This window comes from Rhincodon typus, chromosome 29 (genome assembly GCF_021869965.1).
Source record: "Rhincodon typus isolate 14 chromosome 29, sRhiTyp1.1, whole genome shotgun sequence".
In the NCBI taxonomy this organism is placed as follows: Eukaryota; Metazoa; Chordata; class Chondrichthyes; order Orectolobiformes; family Rhincodontidae; genus Rhincodon; species Rhincodon typus.
In genome coordinates this window covers 14,366,682-14,389,940 of record NC_063360.1, presented here as the reverse complement: position 1 = coordinate 14,389,940, position 23,259 = coordinate 14,366,682, and the positions used below count along the sequence as shown (strand labels likewise).

General features: G+C 42.7%; 1 protein-coding gene across 1 annotated transcript in view; it reads left to right on the top strand.

Annotated features, from left to right (window-relative positions):
• Positions 1–23,259, top strand: part of fbn2b (fibrillin 2b) — a 193,163-nt gene that overhangs the window by 122,373 nt on the left and 47,531 nt on the right. Inside the window, exons 27-41 of the mRNA XM_048613904.1 lie at positions 335–460; positions 2,093–2,218; positions 3,265–3,387; positions 6,006–6,131; positions 6,994–7,119; positions 9,645–9,767; positions 10,885–11,007; positions 12,836–12,961; positions 13,522–13,644; positions 15,536–15,658; positions 17,967–18,128; positions 18,973–19,041; positions 19,117–19,242; positions 20,798–20,923; positions 22,879–23,028. Coding sequence (XP_048469861.1) covers positions 335–460; positions 2,093–2,218; positions 3,265–3,387; positions 6,006–6,131; positions 6,994–7,119; positions 9,645–9,767; positions 10,885–11,007; positions 12,836–12,961; positions 13,522–13,644; positions 15,536–15,658; positions 17,967–18,128; positions 18,973–19,041; positions 19,117–19,242; positions 20,798–20,923; positions 22,879–23,028 — 1,878 coding nt within the window. The remainder of the gene's footprint in view (positions 1–334; positions 461–2,092; positions 2,219–3,264; positions 3,388–6,005; positions 6,132–6,993; positions 7,120–9,644; positions 9,768–10,884; positions 11,008–12,835; positions 12,962–13,521; positions 13,645–15,535; positions 15,659–17,966; positions 18,129–18,972; positions 19,042–19,116; positions 19,243–20,797; positions 20,924–22,878; positions 23,029–23,259) is intronic.

Sequence of the window (23,259 nt, the reverse complement as noted above, 5' to 3'; positions counted from 1 at the left end):
TCACTAACTCCCATATCTCTGCACAGAGCCCTCCACTAATACCACCCATTATTCCAAATCAGCCCTAAACCACTCTTCAACCTAGTATTTAGGGATTGTTTATGATTGCAGTGTTTTATGTGTTACATTTTTATGAAACAGTCGATGTACATGTCTCTGGTTAAATACAGTTAGACAGATTAAACAGCAATTTGAACACCTTTCATACTGTACTGAGTGCTGCATGCTCACTACTGTTAGGCCCAGAAATAAAACCACATTACATTGGCTCATGCTTTGGATGTTGACGTGAGGTTGTATTTACGTTACCTTTCTGTTCATTATGCTGATCCAGATATTGATGAGTGTGAGAGAGACCCATTACTGTGTCGGGGAGGAACCTGTGTAAACACTGATGGCAGCTATGAGTGTATTTGCCCACCAGGTCATGAGTTGACCACCGAGGGAGACGGCTGTGTGGGTAAGCAGTTTTACAAATCCATTTTAAGGCACTCAGTAGATGTTGCATTTATACTACACTGAATCTGTGCAGCAACTTATAGAAATCAAGTCAGTCGAAGCAAGGTTCAGCTTTCTTTAAACAAAAATTGACCTGGATCCTCTGATCACCATTAAATTGCTGCTTCATTCCCATTTTTCCGCACCCAAACAGAGCTCCGCATTTCTGGCTATCTAGTCTGACCCTGCCTCCTGCCGAATTGTGGAGTGTTCTTCCACTAAGCTGTTTCCTCACAGAAATAGCAAGCCATGTCCCCTCTTTACAACACCAGCTTCCATATTTTGGAAGGCTTTGGTGCAACGTTTCAGTGTATTAGTGATTGGATTTGTGATTACGGGGTAGAATGGAAGCTGGGGTTTGATGGGAAGATTGGGATGGTGGGAAGGTGGAGTTGTCAGGTTGGAAACCAGCCAGATATGCTAGACTGCAGGGAGCTGTGGGTGGGGAGTGGGTAATGAAGGCAGGTTGGGTAAGTGGGCAATCAGGGTCTTGGGCTTGGGCAAGAAAATTGTGTGGTGAGAATTAACCAGATCAGGTTGGGAGGTGGTCAGGTGGTAGCTGGGGGAAAGGAGTTAGGGCTTACTGGGAAATCAGTTAGTGGGAACTAGGCATGTGGAGGAAGTCAGGTTGTGAGTCGTGTGCTGGGAAGTGGAAGGGTCAGGCTGGGGTGTTGTGAGGTAGTTTAAAAGGTTGAGGTGAGGAGTGTCAGTTGCTTAGTTACCCAAACTAGAGTTTTTCTCTCTGACAATTCCCGGCTAACCAGCCAGATGAGTAAATTGGAATTGTCCAAAATCTCTGACTCAAACACAGCATTTGAGACTTTGGAGAGCAATCTGGGGAGTAGGTAAAATACTTAACGGAAGTTACAATTTCCTGATCAATTCACAAGGAATCGGGTGGGGCCCTGATGGATCCTACATTGTCTCCAACAAGACTGGGTGATCTTTGCCATTACCTCTCAGGTTGGAACGACCATGGGGTGCCAATTCTGATTCTCCTTGAAGTTCCATCACAGGAGGTTGGGCTTCCAACCACCCCACCCCTATTCATCCTGCCATTGGTTGTTCAATCCATCCATTTCGGCGACACCTCACCTCCGACACCAAGTAAACCAATGATTTTATATATTTAGGCTGCTCCTTCACTGTCAGCCAAACAGCTTTCTCTGATACTTTTACAAATAATAAACTAAAGTGTTCAGGCAAGATGTAAGTGACATACAATTCTTTTAAATATCCATGTGATTTTTCTTCTTGGTCTTTTTTTTTGGTTCATGACTCTGGATAAACCAGCATTTGTTACCCATCTCTAATTGCCCAGAGGGCAGTTAAGAGTCAACCGTATTGCTGTGGCTCTGGAGTCACATGTAGGCCAGACCAGGTAAGGACGGCAGGTTTTCCTGAAAGATGTTAGTGCACCATTAGTGGAGCATTCTCCCCACTGCAATTCCAGCTGCCCCCACCACCATTATTAATCCTGAGGGCTTCAGAAGTAATCTGGGATGTTTGGAGCTGAATATGCTGTCAGGAGTTTATTTTCTGTGCAGAATGCACTGTGACTCTTAAATGCTCACAACTTTCTTCCCTGATATAGATATCAATGAATGCTCACTGAGTGACAACCTATGCAAGAATGGTCGCTGTGTAAATATGATTGGGACTTACCAGTGTGCCTGTGACTCAGGATATCAGGGCACAGCGGACAGACAGGGCTGTGTGGGTAAGAGCTTCCTTACTCTTAAAACAGTCAGTTGACATTAATCAGTGCAGTGCAAAATACTGATGAAAGTTAGAACTAATATCCTCTGTGAATATCATTTAAACTGTTCTGATGTCAGATGTTTATTCATCCTTTTGGGACAAGCGAACTGTGGTCAAACGTGGTGAATAATGGGAAATCTGTTGGATAGCTGTGGCCAATTACCACCCCACCAGTCTGCTTCCAATTGTCAGCAAAGTGCTGGGAGGGGTCATGGACAGTGCTGTCTAACAGCACTTACTCACCAATAACCTGTTTACTGATGCTTGGTTTGAGTTCTGTCAGGGCCACTCAGCTCCAGATCTCATCCTCGTTCCAAACAAGGGCAAAAGAGTTGAGTTATTACACCAACTCTCACCACTCTATTCCTCAACCCCAGCATCTCACCAAATCCCTCAGCACAATAATCCTGTCTAGTCTCTCCCCAGAAACAATTCTAACTGTATTTTTCTTCCCATTTACACAAGCTTTTGGCTGAAGCTCTAACGGTGGTAATTTGTTCCATGATCTGACTATCATTTGCACAAAAAAGACTCCCGATGACCCCATCTCCTTCGAAATTTTGTATGACTTACAGTAGCTTTTCCTTTAATTATATTTATCAACTCCTTTTGTTAATTTGGAAAATATCACCTTACAATCATCTGTTTTCCAGCAATAAACAGAAATTCCAACTGTGCCCTTCCCCTGAATGTTGATCCCTCAGGCATCGTGTTAAACTGCTGATTCTTCATTGTATCCTTTCTTTCATAGCTATAATGAACCAACCTGTTCAGTCGTGCTGTGATACAGCAGGTAGGACTTGAACTACATCATCAGGCTCAGAGACAGGGACATTACTATTGCAACACAAGGGCATAGATATCCTTGCTTCAGTCCACACACTAACGATGCTCACATCACTGCAGAAGATCCCCATTTTGTTTTTAATTGATGCCCTGTGAGCTTAAGAAAGTGTATTTGACTTACACAAAGGCCTAACTTTCAGTTTCTTTTTCTTCTTTCAGATATTGATGAATGTACAATCATGAACGGTGGATGTGACACCCACTGCACAAACGCCGAGGGAAGCTATGAGTGCAGCTGCAGCGAGGGCTATGCACTGATGCCTGACAAGAGGACATGTGCAGGTAGGCAGCATGGAGTTCTTAGCACTGACCACATCCTGTTGCACAGTGAACAGTCATAGTGATAGCTACAGCCTTGAATATCAGCCCTGAGGCTGAAGAAACTTGTACAATTTCACCTGCATATCTGATTGGGTTTACGATACCCATTATAACTGGGCACCCATGAAGCTTCAGAGGCCATTAGAATTGTATTCACTTACAATCTTTAACTTCAGGGCCCAGCATATTCCTCACTCAACCATTGCCATCTGATCAATTGAGGAGTCGAGGAGACCATGCCAGGAGCAGCATCAAGCTTATCCTGGGAATGACACGTCAGCCCATTGAAGCTACAGGATCACGTGCCTGCTAAACTTAAGAAGCATTATGCAATAGGTGGAACTAAATGGTCCCTATCATGAATAGTGGCAGGCAATTAAGTAGAGGAGAAAAGTTCACAAACATCCCCATTCTCAACGATGAGGGAGCCCAGCACATCAGTAGAAAGATTAAGCTGAAACATTTGCAATCATCTTCAGCCAGGAGTGCCCAGTGGATGATCCATCTCGGGCCTCCTCCTGAGGACCCCAGCATCAAAGATGCCAGTCTTCAGCCAATTTGATTCACTCTATGTGACATCGCAGAATGGCTGAACAAACTTGACACAGTAAAAGTTATGCATCCTGACAATATTCTGGGAGTAATATTGAAGCCTTGTGCTCCACAATTTGCTGTGCCCCTAATCAAGTAGTTGTACTGGAATAACAAGACTCACCAGTGATGTGGGTAATTGCCAAGGTGTGTCCTGTCTACAAAAAGGCCACACTTGATCAGGCCAATTATTGCTGCAGCAGTCTATTCTGAACCATCATCAGTGTGTTGGAAGGTATTGTGGTCCGTGCAATCAAGTGGCATTTATTCATCAATAATCTTCATATCAGTGCTCAGTTTGAGTTCCGCCAGGGCTACTCGCTATAGCATTGAAGCAAACATGGACAAAAGCTTCTAATTCCAGAGGTTCAGTTGGAGTGACTGCCCATCAAGGTAGCAATTGACCAAGTGTGGCATCAAAGTGCCCTTGTAAAATTGTCAATGGGGATTGTGGGGAGTCTCTTACTGTTTGGACTCGTAAATGAAAGATGGTTGTAGTTGTTGGAGGGCAATCATCTCAGTTGCAGGACATCATGGTAGACTTTCCTCAGGGTAGTGTCCTGGGCCCAAGCACCTTCAGCTATTCTATGAATGTCCTTCCCTTCATCACTAGTTTTGATGAGGGGATATTCACTGAAGATGGCACAGTGTTCAATCCCACAAGCAGCTTCTTGGTTCTGAAGTAGCTGTGCCCACATGTGTGATAAACAGAACAACATTTAAACTTAGGTTGATAAGTAACAATTAACATTCATTCCATACAAGTACAAGACTTGTACAAATACTATCTCCAGCAAGAGAATATCTAACCATCTCTGCTTGACATTCAATCATATTGCCGACACTGAATTCCCCACTATCAACATCCTGGAGGCTAGTATTGATCAGAAACTTGACTGGATCAGCTACATAAATCCTGTGACTACAACAGCAGGTCAGAGACTTTGAAATCTGTGGTGAATAACTCACCTCCTGACTCCCCAAAGCCTGTCCCACATCTACAAGGCGCAAGTGAGAGTATGATGAAATATTGTTCCACTTGACTGGATGACAGCAGCTCCACAACACCCAAGAGGCTTGACACCATGAAAGACGAAGCAACCCACTTAATCAACACCTCATTCACGATCTTCATCATTCACTCCCTCCATCACTGATGCACTGTGGCAGCAGTGTGTACCATCTGCAAGATGCACTAAGCTACACACTGAGACACCTTTGACAGCAACTCTACCATGTGGAAGAACAAAGGCAGAAGACACATGAGAATGCTGCCACCTAAAAGGACCCCCTTGCACATCATTATGACTTGGAACCATTTCACTTGTCATTTACTGCTGCTGGGTCTAAATCCTGGAACCCATTCCTTAAATGTGTTGTGAGTGTATCTCCACTCCATGGATTAGAGCAGTTCAAGAAGGTGGCTCATCACCCTCTCAAGAGCACTTAATAATTGGCGACAAATGCTGGCCTATCCAGTGAGGCCCACATCCCATAAGTGAATATATAAGAAGTTGGGACTCACTCCCTCATTTATTGACTGATGCTTCAATAACAACAATTCTTTCCGATGAGATAGATTGTTATTTTTAAATCCTGTAACTTCTGTAAATTGAAGGTATTAAGGGTTGTGGGGAAAGATGTGTATTAAGGCTTAGGTCACGGGTCAACCATTGAACAGCACAACAGGCTCAAGCATTCAGTGGCCATCTTCTGTCCCTATGTCCTTTTGCTCACCAACCATTGGAACTTGGATGTTTCCGCTGTCTGACTTCCACAAAGCAAGAAATGAAGCAGCTCACGGCAGACGGACTGTCACCTTGAATAAAACGTAGTCAGTTCCTTACAGCAGCACTGCTCCCGCTAACTGTGATGCGTAGATTTATTTCATGACCAGTGAAGGTCTGACTAAAAGTCAAAGGTTTACATGGGAGATCTGCGAGTAAAATTGAATATTTCTGGTGACCCATTGATTTTGTTTTGTTCAGATATTGATGAATGTGAGGAGAATCCCGATATTTGTGAGGGCGGACAGTGTACCAACATCCCTGGGGAATATCGCTGCCTCTGCTTTGATGGGTTCATGGCTTCCATGGACATGAGGACCTGTCTAGGTGAGAGCTGAAGTTCATTGCTGTTGTTAAAACGTTGCATGATTAGCCGGAGGCCCCTGTAAGTCAAGAACGGTATATTTGCATTTGGAGGTAACAAGAAAGGATTTCAGAATTATTTGATAATTTTTTTATGCACTACTTTAATTGTATTGTCACTCCTGCTTCCTTTTATAGTCCAGTTACCAGGCAACAGTGAGCCAGGACATGTCACATGATGTGAATCGCAGCACGGAGGGCAGGTTGCTCACTGCAAACGGGATCTTGTCAACATTTATTTTTACACGGGGTCTCAAAGCCTTCAACCAAATCAATGGGGTTTTAGGATTTCCTACATGGCTAAGGAGGTAGAAACAAAGAGATTCATGGGCAAGAGGGACAGGCACAATTCATGTGGGAGGAGCATGTGATGGTGGTTCATGGGAAGAGAGAGAGAGAGGGGGAGAGAGAACCAGTGGTGAATGAGGGGAAGGGTGAAGCTACTGGTTTTTTTGGGGGAGGGGAAATGAAGTTGAGCCAGTGGTGAGAATGGGTGGAAGGACACTGGCGATGTTGAATAGCGGGAAGGGCAGATCCGAAGGTGAATGTGGAGAGGGAGCGAGTCAGCAATGTTTGCACTGCACCTACTGTGATACTGATTAGAAAAACCACTGTATGGCTCGTTCACAACCTATTGAAATTGCAAAGCACAACATTTGAACTTAAGCTGCTCTTCCCCACACCCCGCCTCCCCCAACCCCCAACCCCCAAACCCCTGTCGTACCAGCACAGATTAAACCTGTAAAGCTGGGACTTCCACTGTGGCCAGCTCCAATGTCATTATTTAATGTGGAAAATAAATCTTCATCTTCAACTTTCCTTCCAGATGTTAATGAATGTGACCTGAACCCTAATATCTGTCTCCACGGCGACTGTGAGAACACCAAAGGCTCTTTTATCTGTCATTGCCAGCTGGGATATTTTGTGAAGAAAGGAACAACAGGATGCACAGGTGGGAATGTTCACTCTTCACTTTGTTCCCCTGCAGACTTTCCATTGATGTTTAAACCCAGTCTCTGTACTGCCATCCAACGAAAGGCTCTTTGTTCAGAAATTGATGGAAATGTGGCGAGTATTTCCATGTTAGTTTGATGTGGCTGTGTATTGTCCCACCCTGCCCAACATGCACTCACTTCTCCTACCTTCTCCCTGTAGAAAACAAGGCTCACCCACAGCATTTTCAACTCCACTTCACTCTTTCCCAGAAACTTGAAACTCTTTTCAGTGCAATTTCAGGTGATTTTAACCCATTTACTCGGATAGAACTATTTTGGGCTCATTGTCTCCCTCTATCTTCCTTTGTCCTCAAATCTTCATTACTTCATCAGGTGCTGTTAACCCGATGCGGCAGCCCCTACCTCTGAGACCCTAACCTCAAAGAGGGTCTCCAGGGTGGAGGGACGGGTAGTGTTGAGGAGGCAGGAGGCTGCAGAAGGATTCGGACAGGCTAGGCGAGTGGGCAAAGAAGTGGCAGATGGAACACAAAGTGGGAAAGTGTGAGGCTATGCACTTTGGCAGGAAAAATGGGGAAAGTCTTCAAAAATCTGAAGTACAAAGGTACGTGGGACTTCAGCATTCTCTTAAGGTTAACCTGCAGGTTGAGTTGGCAGTTAGGAAGGCAACTGCAATTTTGGCATTATTTCCAGAGGACTTGAATACATAAGCAGAGGAGTATTGCTGAGACTGTATAAGGCTCTGGTCAGACTGCATTTGGAATATTGTGAGCAGTTTTGGGCCCTGTATATAAGGAAGAATGTGCAGGCTTGGAAGGGGTCCAGAGGGGCTTTACAAGAACGATCCCAGGGATGAAGGGCTTGGAGTGAGTGGTTGAGGACTCTGGGTCTGTACTCGATTGAATTTGGAAGGATGAGGGGGGATCTTATTGAAACTTATAGAATACTGGGAGACCTGAATAGAGAGGTGACACAGAGAAGATGTTTCCATTGGTAGGAGAGACTGATACCCAAGGGCATAGCCTCTGAGTGAAGGGAAGGCCCTTTAGAAATGAGATAAGGAGGAATTTCTTCAGCCAGAGAGTGGTTTATTGTGGAACTCGTTGCCACAGACCACTGTGAAAGCCGAGTCATCGAGTGTGTTTAAGACAGAGATAAATAGGTTCTTAATTAGAAGGCAATCAAGAGCTCAGGGAGAAGACAGGAGAAAGGAATGAAAAACATATCGGCTGTGATCAAACAGTGGAGCAGACTTGATGGGCGAGTTGGCCTAATTATGTACCTATATCTTATGGTGAAACCTTGCACTTCCTGCACCAGCCATTCAAAAGGTGCCTTGTAGTGAGATTTTTGATTTAGGATACATTAACGATAGTTAAACATGTGCTGTCTAACAGTTGGCTTGAAACCAGAGGAGAGGGTTCCCTCTTTCCCCAGGGAATATTCAGACTGTCAAAATCAGCACCACCCCCCCCGCACCAACTAGACTGTAGTGGGATTTCTAGAACTTCCTCATGGAAACGGAAGTGGGCTGGATTTCGAAGTAATTGCAAAGCTGGTGTTAGCATTCAAGTAAGGCAAATTGTTTGTGGCCTCTTAACTTACTTTCTTCTTCTCTTTCTATATCTCCTACATCACACTTTTTCATTACAAATCAAACATGCATAATTGGTAAAGCATGTGGGCAATTCTGAGGTAATGTAAGACACTATATAAATTCGCGATTTGCTTTTTGGACATTCATAGTTGACAGGACATTGAAGCCAAAGACAGCATAGCTTCAATCTGAACAATGATGCCAGGGTTGGAAATCTATAGCTGTGAGAAGATACTTGAGATATTGGAACTTTCTACAATGGAATGTTAATGCTTCTGATAGATTGAACTGGAAAAGTACTGTTTCAAGTGTTGCATATCAGTAATAAAAAGTCAAGCATTTTAAATTGTCAATAAATAAGTGGCTACCAAAATGTCTTCAGATAGATCCACAAAACTGAGACAAGGCAGAGATCTTTTGAAGGGAAAATGGATAGCTAGTTGAAGCAAAGGATCTAGGGTGAAAGGAAGTGAGCAAAGTGGTTGAATCAGTTTTGGATTTTTCTAGCAAAGAGCAGCACAGACACACACAGTTGTAAAATTCTATTGTTTTAACTTCTAATGAACATTATGCCACATTGCGCCTAGTCCTCCAGCATTCATTTCCTGACCATGTTGTGCCAAATTGCAGCACATTAGGTGACTATCATGACATTAGCATTTCTGGGAGTTGTATCGTATTAAAAAATGAGACCCACACTTAAAATGGAAGAATTTAATGAATCAGGATTTTAACCAGAGTATTTTTTACCACAGTAGCTAACGACATTAATGCATTCTGGACAACTCTATAATTGAAGCAAATGAATCTCTACAAAGTATGGCTCCTCAATCTCAGAGATAAATTATATTGTGCAGTTCTGTAAGTTGGAATGTTCCAGATCTGTGAGCACAGCTTCATTGCTCAAAGCTTCTTCCACTTTTTCAGATATTGATGAGTGTGAAGTTGGAGCTCACAACTGTGACATGCACGCCTCTTGTGTGAATGTGCCAGGAAGCTTCAAGTGCAAGTGTCGTGATGGATGGATCGGAGATGGACTGGAGTGTATCGGTGAGTATGTCAGTGTATTAGGGCTTGGTTCAGTTGTAATGGGGAGTTCAATTTTGCCAGCAAAGAGGAGAGGCAAGTAGAGAGACACAGCCTTAGCACTTTGTTTAAACACAGTTTTTCAAGTCAAAGTGCTGTGTGATTTGGAAGGGAAATTGCAGATGGTGGTGTTTCTGTGTGCCTGCGACATTTAGCCTTCTAAGTGATAGAGGTCATGGCTTTGGGGGGCGCATTTGAAGAAACCTTAGTGTTTTGCTGCAGTGCTTTTTTTAAATGGTACCCATTGCTGTTACTGTTTGTCGGTGGGGATGATAGGAGGGCTGCTTTACAATCAAAAAGAACTGAATTTACGGAGGTTAAAAGTTATGTCAGTTTAATAATAGTTACAGACTGTTACTCAAGTTAACAATACAGGAGGTAACTGTGAGCTTGTGTTTAAAGAGCTGATGTTTAATGGGTCGGACTCTAACCATTAGAGTGTGGTGAGAGTGCTTTCTGATTTATGTACAAGGTGCTGACATACATTACATTATCACATCGTGTCTGTGTGATCATAACAATGGAAATCGCACTTTTGCCCCATCCCTCCCGACCACTCCCTATTCCCCTCCTGCTGTCTATCCATCAGGCTGATACCTGTCCCGGAACCCCAGCACAGTGTTACAGCATTGGACTACGAAGGCCCCAAGTGTGACCCCCAGGCTCTGCCATTACCCAATCGCAGTCTGTCACAATTTTTGAGATTCAACAGTTGACCTCAGCACCCCAGAAAAGGAGGGACAGCCAGGGTGCCTGTAAATATTTGCATTTCTCAACATCCAGTTGTTATGCAACTTATTTGATATAAACATTTAAAACTCAAACTTGAAGCTTTAGATTAGCAATAACATTTTGGGGGGCATTAACATGCTTGGCTTCTCTCCACCCCCCCCACCCCCCCACCCCCAACCCCCAATCATTGAAACGATGCACCCAGTGAAGGTAAAGGTACCAGTTGTGAAGTGCTGAGGAACGAGACGATTCCAGCACTGCCCATTAGGGGGAAGCCTCAGAGGAATGAGGGATTTGTGTGCAATCAGGGGGATTTGATTTCTGATAGCCTTTGATCTTCTCCTTGCAGATCTGGATGAATGTGCCACCGAGGAGCACCAGTGTAATCCCAGTGCCAACTGCATGAACACCCCTGGCTCATACCGCTGTGCCTGTAAGGATGGCTTCAGTGGTGATGGTTTCAGCTGCTCAGGTAACGGGTTCCCAGCAAGAAAAAAAACAGTGAGAGATGAACTGCACTGTTCATTGCAGCTGTTCTGGGAGAATTTACTGTTCCATCCTCTGAACAATCAGTGACGGGTCTGATCATTATTTATTAAAACTACGTAGAGTTTATGTAACTATGTGTCTCCTTTTTCTTCCCTCCTCTTTGGTGCAGTCATTAGAGCCCTGTGACTCTTTCACTTTCTATAATTCAGTCCTCTCTGAACAGACATGATTACCAACCAGACTATTCATGTACAGCCATCTAGAAAAGCAAAGACTTATTTGTCAGTCCAAATAAGAAAGGGTTGGCAAGCAAATTAGTTGAGGTTGTTTGACTGGTTTGATTGGGCAGTTCTCCAGTCTCCAATGTCTCAACCCATTTTGCACATTTGTAGGTGGTTCACCCATGGAGAAGAGTCTTAGCATATCTGATCCTGCCAACTCCCACCTTTCGAAGGCAGTCTAGCTGATAGAGGCACAGTACTCTACTCAATGAGCAGTAAATACAGCACCAGAAAGACATGCCGTTCACCAGTTATAGAGTCATACAGATGTATAGCACAGAAACAGACCCTTTGGTCCAAATCGTCCATGCTGACCAGATATCCTAAATAAGTCTAGTCCCAAATGCCTGCGTTTGGCCCATGTCCCTCTAAACTCTTCCTATTTGTACACCCATCCAGATGTCTTTTAAATGTTGTAATTGTGCCAGCATCCACCACTTCCTCTAGCAGCTCATTCCTTACATGCACCACCGTCTGCGTGAAAAAAGTTGCTCCTTAGGTTCCTTTTCAATCGTTCCCCTCTCACCTTAAACCTATACCCTCTAGTTTTGGACTCCTCTACCCTGGGAAAAGACCTTGGCTATTCACCCTATCCATGCCCCTCATGATTTTATAAAGTTCCACATAAGGTCACCCCTCAGCTTCTGATGTTTCAGGGAAAATATCCCTAGCCTAATCAGCCTAACCCTATAGCTCAAACCCTCCAACCCTGGTAATATCCTTGTAAATATTTTCTGAACCCTTTTAAGTTTCAAGTTAGCAAAGCAACCAGAATTGAATGCAGTATTCCAATAGTGGCCTAACCAATATCCTATACAGCTGCAACATGACCTCCCAACTCCTATTCTCAATGCACTGACCAATGAATTTTGTAAATGGTCTGGCTGTACTCTTTAGATTACACCAGAAATATGCTCAGTTCTCATTTCCCATACTCATACATCTGCAAATCAGGCCTGATTGAAGGTGATACCACCCTAGAGGAAACTGTTCTTAAGCATGAATCAAAGAGGAAGCCCATAAACTGTGGGCAGAAAAGTACCTTTTGTGTTGCAATTATTTTTCTATAACCTCCCAGGACAGCAACTTCTCAGCAATCAAGTGGAATTGGAACTGAGTTATCGTATCGTTAATGGAATTGTATCCCCATTGAAGCTGTCCCCAGGTCCGCAGTATCCAAGACACAGTCAATATCAATGGCAAGGATCGTCCAACTCTGGGGCTTCATGCAACATAAATGAGTAAACTGATGGATATTAATTTCATGTCATAAAACAGCTTGATAAGTTTTAGCCCTCATGCAAGGGTGACTTCAGAAAATTAATCATAATATTGCAGCCGGGAGGATGAGGGAGCACTTTCTGTATAACCTACTTTATTCAGTGTTTGTTCTCTGGACATATGTCACCTCATATTAGCTGGACATAGGGAAGAAACGAGAGGAGCAGGAGGTGGTCGCTGGAGTATGATGGTATCCATGCTGCTCATGCTGTGCATGCTGCTGACCAGACGACATGTTTTCCTTTGCAGATGTTGATGAGTGCGCTGAAAATGTGAACCTGTGTGAGAATGGGCAGTGTCTGAACGCCCCTGGGGGATATCGCTGTGAATGCGAAATGGGATTCACACCAACCGAGGATAGCAAAGCATGCCAAGGTGAGGTTAGATGAAAGGCTTCTTTAGGATACCACAGCATTTACAAAACATTTGCATTCCAATGAGGTCCAGTCACTTTTCTCACAACAGTATTAACATTCAATCAAGGAGATGGTCCAAATCAGACATACCAAATCCTGGCAGTAACTTCGATTTTTCCCCGAGGGTGATTTTGGCTTCCCCTTTGTTTGTTCAGTGATTGTACAGACCTGATTAATAAGCTTGACAGACATTTACCAGTTTAAAAGATACCCACTTCAAACAGAATCTGAGGATTCTGATACCTCATGCGTATTTGTAGTGATTTCTATTTTTCATGTTAGTGGTTTGAATCTTTTATCTAGAGATATCTAAGAGTGCCAATGAACTGTAATCAGTCCAACAATTTGTTGGCAACAGTTTTCTGAGCACATCTGTTGATAACAACACAATGTGTGTTCAGGGACTCTGTACATCTCAGACCCTTACTGCGTTATCTTTGATATGACTCAATGCACAGTGGATGCATCAGCTCTTGCCTCTCACTGTCTTATTAATAAATCCCTGTGTGCTTTCTTCAGATATTGATGAGTGCACCTTCCAGAATATTTGTGTTTTTGGAACTTGCCAGAACCTACCCGGAATGTTCCGCTGCATTTGTGATGATGGTTACGAACTTGACAGAAGTGGAGGCAATTGCACAGGTGAGCTCAAACTGACAGTGGATGACTGCAGTAATCAGTCCCATTCATACATTGCTTTTAATGGCTTGATGCTACAGTTAGTCTCATTAATAACACTAACTTACTTTGATGATTCAGGGCCACATTTAGTCTGTGGCACTGTGGTACAGTCTCTGCCTCCCAGGACAGGTGGTTCTTGTTCAAGTCCCACCTGCACCAGAGGTGTGTCACAACAAACTGATTAAAATAGCCCAAAACTGTGTTCTACAACAGGGTTGATTTTTTGTGATTTACTAATAATTAGAATGAAACAATAAATTCTTTATCTTTATAAAATATCTGTAAATCTTGTATTAGCAGAGTACAGGTACTTTTACACACACCCTGACCATCAATAATTCATTACTCTGATCTATCTTTTGAGCTTTCTTGCAAAAGATTGGGCCACACATGCCTTTTCCTCCCACCCTCCACCACCACTGATCTAATAAGTCACCTTGAAAGCACTACTTCAGAATGTTGCAGTAAAAATGTCAGGAAACAGTGAATTATAGAAAATAAGGAGAGAAGAATTTTCTGAAGAAGGGTCCAGACCCGAAACGTCAGCTTTCCTGCTCCTCTGATGCTGCTTGGCCTGCTGTGTTCATCCAGCTCTACACCTTGTTATCTCTAATTATAGAAAATACATAGGTTAGTCAGACAAATGGTTCAAACACAGTTACTTCAGTTGTCTTGTAAAATAGGACTTTCCGACAAGAATGAGAAGAATAGACTCCAGGGATCAAAGCTCAGACTCTGGAACTATAATCAACGGGTCAGGTTTCCGCCTGATGACTTATGTGTGACCCGCCGGCCTCATATCTGAAATGGGATGGACAGAAAAAGAAGCAGCCAAGCTTGGAGCACTTTTTGCATGTACCTGATAGTCAGGTTGGAATGACATACTAGAGACCAAAACAGCGGATGTATCTGTCCACTCTCACATTCAGCTGCAATTGGTCACCAGGAGCAGAGGAGTATGGAGTAATAAAAACAGTATAGTGTTAACTAGGCCCAAATGCATTCTATGTCTGTCAGGTATATCAAAAGGATACCAACCACAGGACAATCTACATAATGGCTGAATGGGGTCATCCTTTGCTGTACGTTACTATGATCTGTTATTAAATAATATTATAATGGACCATGTGATTGGAGCATGTGTTAGAGTCATAGACTCTGATCTATCTTTTGAGCTCTCTTGCAAAAGATTGGGCCACACATGCCTTTTCCTCCCACCCTCCACCACCACTGATCTAATAAGTCACCTTGAAAGCACTACTTCAGAATGTTGTTTCAACTTGTCTGCGCTGACCAGATCTCCTAAACTGATCCAGTCCCGTTTGCCAGCATTTACCCCTGACCCTTCCAAACCGTTCCTATCCATATACCCAACCAGATGCCTTTAAAATGTTGTAATTGTGCCAGCCTGCACCATCTCGTCTGGCAGCTCATTCCGTACATGCACCCTCTGCGTGAAAAAGCTGCCCCTCAGGTCCCTTTTAAATCTTTCCCCTCTCACCTTAAACCTATGCCCTCTAGTTTTGGACTCCCCTACCCTGGGGAAAAGACCTTGACTATTCACCCTATCCATGCCCCTCATGATTTTATAAACTTCTGCAAGGTTGCCCCTCAGCCTCCGACGGTCCAAGGAAAATAGCCCCAGCCTATTCGGCCTCTTCCTGTAGCTCAAACCCTCCAACTTGGCAACATTCCTGCAAATCTTTTCTGCACCCTTTCAAGCTTAAGTGCTACTGAGAAGCAAAGGAATGTGTTTCAGAACCTGATTGATGATGAGTTAGTGATTGATAATCAGCTGTTTGATGGGCTAGATGATTCATTGTTTAATGATTCACTGAGTTTACATTCACAGATATCAATGAATGTGCTGACCCTGTGAACTGCATCAATGGCCTCTGTGTGAACACCCCAGGGAGCTACCTGTGTAACTGCCCGACAGATTTTGAGCTGAATCCCACAGGGGTTGGCTGTGTGGGTGAGTCCTAGTTCTACTTTTGGAATGATTTAATGACAGTACCAATTAATGATTCCATGGAAACGAAAGCACTGAACTGCAGGCAGCTGGTGACAGTACAGGTTTCAGTCAAGACAGAGATGCTCAGAGATGGAGACAGAGACAAACAGTAGCCATGAATCTCCTGCCCACTTAATTATTGAAATCTAATTCACAGGACTGTTCTTGGTATAATTTATGTTGATATAAATGGGGAATCTACAACGCTTTGAACCCTCAGCTAATTTGCCCAGGGCTATGATTTTCTGAGTTTTACTGACTGTAAATTGCAATCTGATCTGGCATTAAACATTGGCAATGTTACAGAATTTCCTTTACTCCAGGAATTGGAAAAGATATAATCCAATCCTCCCCCAACATCCACCCCCCGCCCCGCAACACCAATCTCAGTGATAGTGCGGTACCCAGGACAATTAACAGCTTGCATCCCTGATCTTCACAGCTCCTTCCTCGGTCTTTGTATCTTCCGTATTGTGAAATTTACCCACCCTGTTAATCTCTGTCCACTACCCATATATGCCTTATACTGTCAGGAATTGTCACTTTTTAATCTGCTCTGGGCAAGTTCTAAACATCCCCTCTCAGAAGTAAATTTCCAAAATATATACCCATCCTCCTCTGTCCAGTGACCCATCCTCTTCCATCAACTGAAATAATTGTCCCCTCCCCCTCACTAGAGCTGTATTCAGTAACAGTTTATCTTTGGCTGTCTCTGTCCCATTGCTGTCAGTTCTCTCTTCAACTGAAGTGCGTAACTTAACCCAGCACTGACAATTGGGCCTTTTACTGCCATTACTTTCTACTATAGCAGTCTATTAGCTAATTATTCTATTAAGTAAAGAAAATAGTTAGTAACAGATTAAAGTGATGGTGACCTTTGGCTGAAGGGTGTTCTGTTCCTAGATTAAGAAAGATCCTGTCCTTGGCTTGATGTCTAATATGTGAGGTTGATAATTGTGTCAACTTCAAAAACACACACGCACACACACACACGTGCACTCACACACACACACTCTCTCACACAGGCACACGCACACACATACACACACACTCACTCACTCACACAGATACACACACAGACACACACACGCTTGCGCGCTCACACACACAGACACACATGCTTGCGCGCTCACACACATGCACACTCACTCACACATGCGCACATGCACACACACAAACACACACACAGATACACACACATTCACTTGCACTCACACACAGGCACTCACACATACACACACACAGGCACTCACACACACACAGACACACACAGGCACACACATTCACTCACACCCACACACACAGGCACTCACTCACTCACTCACACAGACACACACACACTCGCGCGCTCACACACACGCACACTCACACACATGCGTGCGCACACATGCACGTACTCACTCGCACACACACACAGGCACTCACACACACAGGCACACACGCGCGCACTCACTCGCTCACACGCACGCGCACACACAGACACACAGGCACTCACGCGCACACTCACTCACTCACTCTCACACACACACAGACACACACGCGCGCACATACACACACACACACACACTCTATACATGCAAGCAGTTGCACACACAACCTTCTACATCAATCCACAAACCAAAATCTAATGTCAGAAGTGAAACAGTGATTCACTCATACTTCTTCCAATGTACAGTACACTACATGTTGCTTACAATGATGTCTCCTCCACTCTGAGGAGACCAAACCTAGACTGGATGACCACCTCTTAGGTCATTTCTGCGAATTCACTCTAAGCTTCCACTTATTTGTCACTTTAACTCTCTACATCGTTCCCACTTGGATCTCCCCATTCTTAGCCAGCTGCAGTTTTCCACAGAAACTCATTGCAAGCTTAAGGAACAGAACTTTTTCTTTTGGCTTGGCACTTTACAGCTGTCTGGACTCAATCTGAATTCAGTCTCTCCCCGGTTTTGTTTCCTTTTACTCGTTCCACCATAAACCTGAACCCATAAATGCTGTTTCTCTCTCCATTTGTTTCTCTGGATTTCTAATATCTGAAAGGTTGCCTCATATATTCCCTGCAACATTCACTTAAAATGACAGCAATGTGGAAGATTTTTCACATAATATAGTTCAGAATGAGTAATAAATTTCATGTTGGACAATCCTGTTTTATTTTCTATTGCCTTTGCGTTCTGAGATGTTCCTAATGATCATTTTACGGTACCCTCTGTACACAGTTTCAGTGCAAGTTTGAACTCATCGCTTCTGCTTTGTTTTCTTACAGATACCCGTGTTGGTAATTGCTTCCTAGAAACCTTGCCAAGGGGAGATGGTGGGATTTCCTGCAGTGCAGAGATCGGTGTTGGCGTCACTCGAGCCTCATGCTGTTGCTCACTGGGAAGGGCTTGGGGAAACCCTTGTGAATTCTGCCCTCTAGTCAACTCCAGTAAGTGCAGCCAAAGAGTTTCAGATACTTTAGCTATGCTTTGATTGGGCGATCAGATTGAGGTGATCATGAAGACAAGGACAGAATTAATTGGAAAGTAAAGAAGGGAAAATCTGACATTTCATGAAGCAGTCTTCTGCACAGTGATTCAAAGAGAACTGCTATGGATTTTCTTGGAATTACATCTCTGTTAACATGGAGAATATTTCTGTGTTTCTAATGAGTCATGCATTTTGCATGCTGCTGAAGTTTTACAAGACCAACTGTAGCAGTACTAAGCTGTACCTGCCCAGATCCTTCTATCTTCACTCCATTTGAGTTTCTGGTCACGGTAAAATATACCATTACCATCCTGGCATTTGACTCCAGGGATATTGCAGGTCCAGCATTATGTCCTGCAGCCACCAAGCAGGAGTCACCATCTTCTTAGCAACAAGACATCATTTGAATCTTGGTCTTCTTTACTGAATACAGTCAGACTGGCTCTAGGATAGCAGAAAGCAGCTTGAGATCAAGGGCTGGCTGTAATATAGGAGCCCAGTACCATTTAAATTTCATTTTCTTAAGTTTTCCAAAAATGAAGGTAATCCTAACTGAGCAAAGACAATTGCATCAAAACAATAGAGAAAAATAAGAAAGGTTGATGCCAGAAAGTAAATTTGCAGGCTGGAGATAAAGGAAAGATGGAAAGCTGGAGATGAGGTAAAGGTGACAGATACAAATTGAGGATTTGGGGTGAGATAGAATTTGTAATGAAGAAAATATTTTGTTTCAGGTGATAAACGTTGTGTTAACTGATTAAAGACTCTAAACACTTATGTTTACAACATGGATTTTCTTGCAGCTGAATACAAGACTCTGTGTCCAGGAGGAGAAGGTTTCCGACCAAACCCTATCACCGTCATTCTGGAGGGTATGTCTGTTTGAGTAAATATATTTATAAAGAACAAACGTAGACTGCAGTGTAACTGCTGATTGTTTTTTGCAGATATTGATGAGTGTCAGGAATTACCAGGCCTGTGTCAGGGTGGAAACTGTGTGAACACATTTGGCAGCTTCCAGTGTGAGTGCCCAGCTGGATACTACCTGAATGAGGATACTCGCATATGTGAAGGTGAGAACAGACTGTGGGCCCTGAACGTCAACTTCAGGTTCTTGGAACAGAAAGGAGGCTGCAGTTATTGTAGAAATCTGGCCTGTCTTTCACTTCTAATGTATTTCTGTCTTTCAATAGCTAAAGCCGTTAGCCAGGGGAGTTTTATATCTCCTGGACTGATGAGTCTGATTTGAGTTTATATATGGAGCTAAGTACCCCATTTGACTAAAGATAAAGGAATGTGAATACTTTAATTCCATTGTTGTTATTTCCTACTTTCTCTCCAATCTTACTCTTCCTGTTTTTTTTCTCAATCTCTCATTTTAACCTCAGTCTCCTTTCCCCTGTTTTCCAATCTAACCCAAACTCTGTTGATCTCTCTTATTGTAAATCTCTGTCTCTGCATTTCTCCTCCTCTCTCTACCTGAATTTTCTTGACATCTGTCCCGTCTTATATCTCTCTCTCCTTTTCTTTCCAGTGTATGTACCTGTTATTTATTTATTTAATGTCATCTATCCCATCTTTTCCTAAACTCACTTTCCTAAGACTCGTTGCTTATCTTTTTTCCTGTTTTTCAGTCTCTAGATGAGAACAAATTTTGAAAATAAATTGGATGTTCCTTACCATCAAAAACTTTTTAAAGTAAATTAATGGCCTCTGATCCAACAATAGCTTGTGGTGCTGCAATTCACATTAAGACCACCTTTTGTGTAAAATTTGTTTAAAAAATATCTTGAATTCATTTTGTGTGGTCCTAAATGTTAGCCCTCTTAATCCTATCTTCATGACTGCTGTCACTATTTACCTTAGTCTTTCCCTTGAACTTTGAATCCCCGTCTCAGATTACCGCCAAATCTTCTCACGCATGAAGAAAGTGCTTTTTCTTCAAGGCTGTCTTTAAACTGTTCTAATGAATCAATGCTGCATCTTTTCCATTAATTTTACATCATAATAACATCTTGTGGATTCAACAGAACTTTGCTTTGTTCTTCTAATGTTTCAGGTTCATTTTACATCCTTACCTACTTGGACTGAACTTTTAATAATCCATGCATTTACAAAGTGAGAAATGTCCACTCTACTGCTCCATGTCAAATCTTGACATTTTCAGACGCATCTTATTTCCCTATCATCATTTCTAAAGCATCTCAATGACATTGAAGTGTAACTACATATATGTGCCAATTTTTGTTGACCTGTTTACAGCTTGCTGGAATCCGTCACAACGTTTGACATATTTGCAACACGCCAACAGAAACATGTATTTCAGTGCATTTCAACAGTAATCCTTCAATTCCAAAGACTAAACCATTCCAAACCTGCTATAGAAAGTAAATAAGAATGGCTTATGGAATACCACATCTGTTCTAAGAAACTGTCTTTTGCCACAAATTCATTACATCTGTTTTTCTGTTCTCTTGGCCACATTATCCTCATGTTTGCCAATTGGCTCTTACACTTTACTTACTACATTTTGAAAATCCACAACATCTATCACATTACCTTTAGCTCTCCTCTCTACGTGTCCTCTGTTAATGGGATGTGATTGATTTTAATGCATATCTTTATCAGATATCGATGAATGCACCACTCACATTGGAATCTGTGGGCCTGGAACATGCTACAATACTTTGGGCAACTATACCTGTGTCTGCCCTCCGGAGTACATGCAGGTCAATGGAGGAAACAATTGTATGGGTAAGAGACTAGAGCTCAGCTTTGTGCCCCATGTTCAGATATTACAGAGAAGATAATATTTGCAAGAAATACAATAACTGACAAGAATCAAAATTTTAAGAGATTTTGGAGCAGCTTCCTGCACAGGAACACCGATGACGCATTCAGAATGTAATTCAAAACAAGTATGGAACTAAGGACAGCAGAATTTACACTTACAAGATAGTTCTTCAAGTGCTAATACCGTGTAAATAATAATGTGTCTACATCTCCATAATCCATCAGACCTCTTCAGAGGAGAGGGTTCTCAGAAACCTCTAATGCATTATAAATCCAGACACAGGGGAGCTGCAGTAGATTATAAACTCAAGCTAACCACTTCTGTTTACCCTATATAAATCAGCTTGCTGTTGACAATATTTACATTATGAGCATAAGTGTAAAAAGGCAGCCTGCCATTTTTCACAGGTAACACGTACCTGTATAAAAGATGATCTCGTGCATGATGCGCACTTTACAATTATATGTAGTCCATTTTTTCTGTCGTGTGGACAGGGCTGTGTGATGCTCCTACCTATCCAACATTCACTTCTATATAGCCAACACATCCACTCAACTTCCATTTGCATGTAGTACTCAGTCATATATGGTGTGAACTTGCATATTGTAGGCATTTCTAATATGTCCATATATATATATATGGAGCATGCAGCATCATTGAGTGCTCATTCATAGCATTCACTTATTTAAGCATTAAAACAATCATTTCTGCAGCAGGGACAGGGAAGGAGGAGGAGGGGAGAGTAGAGGTTTAAGAAAGTGGGAAGAAGGAGGGACAAGGTAGGAGATAGGGAGAGGGGAATGTCTTTCACTGCAATAAAATGAACAGCCCTATATAGTTTTCATTGACATAGGGCACTCATACCAATATGGTTCTGATTTTATTTAATGTCAAACAGCCCTAAATAGTGCACATTCATATATCATTTTCACTTACAGTGGACACTTCTACATGACAGGCACTCCCATATAGCAGGTACTTATATTTGGCTGTCACTCATACACAACTATGCATTTGTTTACGTATAGTATGTACTGCAGATCTGGAATTTGGACTTTCCATCATAAACAGTTTTAGGACAGAATTTCCTCTTTCCTTCCCAATTTTATATGGATCTGGGCCAGCAGCAAATTCAGACAGACATAAACTGTCGGTTGTGGGTTTTCAATGCAAGTGTCAGTTGGTTCCCATGCATTCCAAAGTAGGGCGTTTTAAATGAACAAAACTGATGGTAGAAAGTTGGAAAGTGTATTTTCCAGCAATCTTACCAAAGCAGCAGCGAATGTGAGTGAAGTTGAAGAAAAAAAATTGCAGCATTCCTAGGAAAGTGTGAGGTGCAGGACTAGCTTCTCTTGAGACCCAATATGGACAGGATTGATCAAGTGGCCTCCTTTCTGCGCTAATGCCATTGTATGGTTCTAGTTTATGATTCTAAGGAAAATCAATTAGCCTGGCCTCAGGAAGTGGCTTGAGTTGTGGGTTGTGTTGAAGGGGAAGGGCCCATTGAGAGAAATAACAGTAATAATCTGTATTAATAATGTTGTAAAACTGACCCCACACTGTAGGGACAACAAACTCCAATCTGACACCAGGTTATAAAAGAAAATATTAGGACAGGCAGCCAAAACTAGAACAAAGAGGTACGTTTTAACAGGCTTTATAAAGAAGGAGAGAAGGGTGGAAAGGTATGAGGATGGAATTAAATCTATTTTTCGCCTCCCCTCATCATAGCCCTCTCTGTCCTGAACATGTGAAAATCACTGTTGCCTCTTTGCCAAGCATTATACCTGTCAATCAGTTTGCAGTTTTAACTGGTCTATTTGTATATAGGCTGCATTCAGTGGATTAGTTGTGACTGTGAGTGAGGTTTATATTTATCAGGCACATTTAAACATCTTTCTGTTCTGAATTGTAGATATGAGGAAGAGTGTCTGTTACCGCAATTTTAACGATACATGTGAGAATGAACTCTCCTTCAACATGACCAAGAAAATGTGCTGCTGCTCATACAACGTGGGCAAGGGATGGAATAAACCATGTGAGCCCTGCCCCACACCAGCTACATGTGAGTGCGACAGAAAATGTGCTGTGGAGTCAAGGGCATGGGTTTAAAATCTATATTTTAACAAAAATCCGCTACTGGATAGTAACAGTCATCGGAGTGACCGTCAGTAATGGTCAGTGGGTAGATGGTGACAGTCAGTGATGGTCAGTGGGTAGATGGTGACAGTCAATAATGGTCCTGGGTCGATGGTGACAGTCAGTGATGGTCAGTGGGTAGATGGTGACAGTCAGT